At 56.8% G+C, this 5,374-nt stretch overlaps 1 protein-coding gene across 1 annotated transcript; it reads right to left on the reverse strand.

Annotated features, from left to right (window-relative positions):
• Positions 1-2,241: 2,241 nt before the first annotated feature.
• Positions 2,242-4,350, reverse strand: SP9 (Sp9 transcription factor). The gene is made up of 2 exons (XM_062498482.1): positions 4,330-4,350; positions 2,242-3,597 (listed from the first exon to the last, which is right to left on the reverse strand). Exons 1-2 carry the CDS (start codon positions 4,348-4,350, stop codon positions 2,242-2,244), a joined length of 1,377 nt encoding a protein of 458 aa, XP_062354466.1.
• Positions 4,351-5,374: the final 1,024 nt, after the last annotated feature.

Consider the following 5,374-nt stretch of genomic DNA (forward strand, 5'->3'; position numbering starts at 1 on the left):
TGGCCGGGAAAATTCCGGAGCGGCTCTCGGGGAAGGTGCTGTCGGCAGCTGTGATGCGAGGTGCCTCTCCCGGCAGGCTCCCTTCCCCCGGCCCGCGGAACGGCCCGCCGGGCTCCCGCCGCCGCCCCAGGGCACAGGCGCTGTCGGCGCTGCCCGGCCGCTTTTGTGCAACAGTGGCGCGGAGGAGGTGGGACGCGGTTATTAGTATTCACGGCAGATGTATTTTCTTTAACGCAACGTCTTTATTCCAGTTGGTGGCCGACAGCAGAACCCGTTTCTCGATGCTATTTGCATTCCCTGTTTTATGGAGGATTAAAATATTTGTATTCATCCAATCTGTACCGGCCAGAGTAAATTAACTTTTTTTTTTCCTCACCCTTTTTTTTTTCTTTTTTTTTTTTTAATAACACAATTATCTCATTTAACAATTTGCCTTTAAAAAAATACTGTGGCTGTTAGGTTGGTGGTCAGGAGACAAAGGGAGTGAAAATAATTTTCATTTCAATAATTGCCTTCTGGTCAATTTAACTGTGCCTTATTTTGAAAGAGCCTGTCTAAATGAGATTCCTGTCCCAAATGTGTTCCCAGGCCTTAGCCCAGCCTTTAATTATTCCTGAGTTTTTTTCTTCAGAATAAGACGCTGCACTGAGTAATCACAAAGAAGTCAGAGAGCATCCTTGAACCTTTTCAATAGCAAAGCCACTGATATTCAAATAACATGCAAGGACCATTTGACTGCATGGGGACATAAGCATTTCCAATTCACTATTTGCATAGATCAACTGTCTTTGAAAAGGAAAGGAGCAGTTGTCTTCCATAACATTAAAAAGCCTAGTTATCAAATCAAGTGCTTAGTTTGGGGCTTTTAAAACGTTTACATTTTATCTTAGGTTGCCCTTTACCGTTTGACATGCAAATTTGGTGCAGTTAATTTGGACAATTAAAAGGATCTTCAAGGGAGCTTTGTCACCGAGAATATTCGGAGTTTTCCCCGTGGACCAGCTGAGATAAAGTTGGCCAGAACAAATGATGTCTAGGAGATTAATTAGATATTTGATAAGACATGAATCCCTAATAAGGGAATACAAGGCACAGGGGGCTGCTGTGTGCTCTAAGTCAAAATTAATAACATTTAACAAGATTTTCATTTAGGCATGAAATGTCTTTTCCGGAGTATTGACTCTGGCGATTTATTCCCCTGAGACCACCTCCCAGCCTAGGCAGCCTTGTGGCGCTGAAGGCTTTTAAAATTAAATAAATAGTTCCTCAGCACAGTTTGCCTTCACTCGATTTTGGGGACGGTTTCACCAAAGACACTTAGGTCTCAGCGTGTTTTCCGGCTGTAGCAGGGATCAGACTCAGTTATTTTTAATTTTTTTTAAGTAAATTGAAGCAAAGGCGGTTTGGAAAGAGTGAGCAGAGTGGTTCAGTGTGCGTGGCTCGGGGGCCGGTTCCATTCCCTGCCACCTATATCATTGCTGGCTGTATTTTTAATCACAGTGACTGTAAGGACGACGGAAAGGGGTGCGAGGGTTTCCACTAAAAAAGTAACCCCTGCGAGGACTGGGCGGGGGGGAAGGAGGGGACAGGAAGAAGAACAAACCCGTGAGTATATTGTTCAGAGTCCTTTAATAATACCAAAATGAAAATATGTCAAGATTTTTTTCCATACAGATAAACGCATTTAATTTCTTTAAGAGACCTTAACTTACGTGTATTTGAGTGAAGTGTTAACTCAACATTTTAAATATCTTTTACATATATACTGACTTCCACAAAGTGCATCAGAAATTTAAAATAAAAAAAAAAATCAGAACCCCAAAACCTCCCTGAATTTCAGGAATTCACCAATTAAAAAAAAATCCCCAACCCCCCAATCAGATCAACATTTACAAGAAAAATAAAGGAACACGATCTGTTTTTTTTTTTTCTTTTTTTTTCTTCTTTTTTGAACCCTATTTATACAGATGTTTATGAGATACAGAGGGACCGTCTCAAAGTTGCAGCTGTATTTCTCACCTTAAGCCTCTCTTAGGATGCTTGCCTTCCAACAGAGAAAAGGGAAACGGAAGAATGTGTCACTCGGTACCTAATGGCCGGGCGGGACGGGGGCCGCGCCTCTCCGGCCCCGCCGTCCACCGGCCCGCCCCCGCTGCGGCCCGGGGCGCTGCCGGCGGCGGGGCGGCTCCGTCCGTCCGGGCGGCGCGGGGCACAGTCCGAGCGGCTCCGGCGGCGCTGCCCCTAGGAGTCGCCGGGCCCCGCGCTAGGTTCCTTGCCCGGTCCGCGGGCGGCGGCGCCCACCCCCTCGTGCAGGATGAGGTCGGGGGACTCGGAGCGCGGCGTTTCCAGGTTGCTGGCGTCCGTGTCGCTGTCGCTGCCCTTTTTGCCCCCGCCGCCCCCGTTGTGCGTTTTGATGTGTTTGCTCAGGTGGTCGCTGCGCATGAAGCGCTTGTTGCAGACGGGACAGGCGAAGCGCTTCTCGCCCGTGTGAGTCCGCAGGTGCCGCTGCAGCTCGTCGGAGCGGGTGAAGCGCTTCCCGCAGAAGAGCCAGTTGCAGACGAAGGGCCGCTCGCCCGTGTGCCAGCGCAGGTGCGCCTTCAGGTGCGAGGTCTTGCCGTACACCTTGCCGCAGCCGGGGATGTGGCAGCTGTGCAGCCCCTTGCGCCGCAGGCTGGCCCCCGCCGGCCCCAGCCGCTCGGCCTCCTGGCAGTTGGGGCAGTCGCAGGTGGCGCGGCCCGAGTAGCGCCGGGCGGAGCGGGCCGAGCCGCCCCCGGCGGCGGCGGCGGCGGCGCCCGAGATCATGGCACTAGCCGCCGCCACCGCCGCGCTGGAGTCCGTGTAGGAGGGCAGCACGGGCTTGAAGCCCTCCTGGGTGAGCAGGTGCTGGCTGGTGGAGAGCAGGTGCGAGGCGGCCGTGGAGCCCAGGCCGGTGGAGCTGAAGGCGGAGTGGGTGAGGGAGCTGAAGTCGGGGTTGTAGGTGCCCAGTTGGGAGTGCAACGAGGCCTGGGGGGCGCCCGAGTGCAGCGAGCTCTGCAGCCCCCCCGCCGGGTTCTGCACCTCCAGCCAGGAGCCCGGGTTGGTGTGCACATCCCACCAGGAGGAGGCCGCTCCGTTGGCCACCTCGCCCGCCGAGAGCGTGGAGTGGAAGCCCGACTTATACCAAGACTCGTAGGGGTGCGCCATGCCCACCCGCGGGTAGAGGCTCTCGGCCGCCGAGCTGTGCACTTTGGAGATGAAGGCCGACTGCCCGCCGGGCTCCTGCGGGGACACGCCCGCCGCCGCCGCCGAGTTGGAGAAGAGGCCGCCGTAGTCGCTGCTGAAGGCCGAGGAAGTGGGCGAGGTGGAAGCCAGGCAGAAGGCGCTGTTGGCGGTGCCCGTGCCGCTGGCCAGTCCGTTGGAACCCCTACTCGTGGCCACCGTGAAGCCCGAGAGGCTGGAGCCCAGGTTGCAACTGGAGGTGGAGCGTTTCCAGGGGTGGAAGCCCCCTTTGGCGAAAGCGCTAGACTCGGGCAGGGTGGTCAGGGGACTAGTGTTGCCGATCTTGTTGCAGGTGGCGGCCAGCATGGCCAGGGGAGTCGTTCCAAATCTCGGCTCTTCCTGCGGGAAGAGACAAAGCCGGTCCGTCAGCCTAACCCTTGCCACCTCGCCAGGCTCGCGCGGGGACACGGCAGCGCGGGTAGAACCGCGGCGCAACGAGCGGTACCGCGGAAAAGTTTTCTCTTATTTTAGAAGAAGGCTCCAGCCCTGCCACGCTCGGCACAACTCATTTTCCGCCGGGCACCGGTCTCATGGCCCGAGAGATTTACATGGCAAGCGGGTCCCGACGGGGACAAGCGACGCGCGTGTTCCGAGAGGGCTGCTCGAGCGTACCGCCGTTAAACCAAAAATCCCGTGGGAACGAAATGCGGCGTCTCCTCGAGCAACCGTACAGGAGCGACGGAAAAAAAGAGATGGCAGCAAGGCGAGCAGTGTGCGGAGCCTTCCGACTGTCGCCTCGTGCAACGCCGGGCCGGCGAAAATCTTTGGAAATCGAGCGTAGTTCGAGTTAAAAAAACAAACAAACAACAACAACAACAACAAAAAAATCCCAAACCATCAACTAAACAAAAGAGAGCAGAAACATCACGGCTTCTCTCCGGCCCAGCGAGTTTTCAGGCTAAACTCTAGGGGAACGACCCGCTGGGCAGCCCGCAATGAAATCCCCCGAGGCGGGCCGGGATCATCTCCCATCCGCGAGTCCGCGCGATTGGCGCAAGGGGCAGCCACAACGCGGCGGCAACGACTGGTTTTCCATGGGGAAGCCGCGAGGAAGCGCGCGGTGCGACTTACCCCGAGGATAGACGTAGCCATAGCACGTCCGTGGGCTGGGCGGTGGGGCGGAGGGGACGGCGCTCGGTGAGCGCCCCGCGCTGCCCGGCGGCACTAAGGACACTCCGGCGCGGCGGGGCCAAACTCTGCCTAAGTGCGGGCAGCGCCCGCTTTGAAGTACCGCTGGCGGCGGCGCTCGCCCAATGAGGGCGCGGGCGGAGCGGCCCGGAGCGGCCCGGCAGCCAATCAGACTGCGCGGAGGTGCCGGCGCCGGGGCGCGGGGCGCGTGCCAGTCAGCGCGCGGGGAGAAAACTCCCCGCTCCGGCCCGTGGCGGCGGCGGCGGCCGCGCCGCAATTACCGCCGGCCCCGGCGCCCCGGGCCGCGCCTCCCGCCGGGCCGCGACTCCCGCCGCCCCCGCGCCGCCCGCCGGGGGAACGGGGCGAGCCGCAGAGGGCAGGAGTCGAGAGCGAGGTCAGCGCCGGCGGAGGGCTGGTGTCACCCTGACGCCGCTCCGCCGTCCCCTGTAAACTGTGCAGGAGGTGTACGGTGCCCCGCTGCTGGTGTAGCCACCTGCGATCCTCGCGGCGCGTAAACCATACCTGCGTCGCTTTTATTCAACAGGCCTTTTGCCTCCTGTTCAGGCCACTGGGGAGCTGTCCGTGTTGGATACAAAATAACCTAACAGCGCCTGAGGGCATTCTGTGAAAACACGTTAAATTTTTGTTTGTTTGTTTTCTTTACTAAATGCCAGAAGTGATCTCTTGCACAACGTATTTCTTACTTTCGTTGCAAAAGAAACTGAGGAGGCTTTGTGGTTATATAAAGTGCCAAAAAATTCCAAGGGCAGGGAACCGCCGGGCATCTCTTTGCTCCTGTACCAGGGCGGGAGATGGGACGAGGGGCATTTGACATCCTGTCGCTTAAGAGAGAGGATACTATTTTACAGAGTAATCGCCAGCAAAACACTTTGAAAGTCAAATTCGCAGCCTGCAGCACGTTTTTCAAGCCTCATATACTCCCGTGGAAGCTATGCTGCTAATGGCAGAAGGCTTGCTCCCTCCTGGC

This window comes from Cinclus cinclus, chromosome 9 (assembly GCF_963662255.1).
Source record: "Cinclus cinclus chromosome 9, bCinCin1.1, whole genome shotgun sequence".
In the NCBI taxonomy this organism is placed as follows: Eukaryota; Metazoa; Chordata; class Aves; order Passeriformes; family Cinclidae; genus Cinclus; species Cinclus cinclus.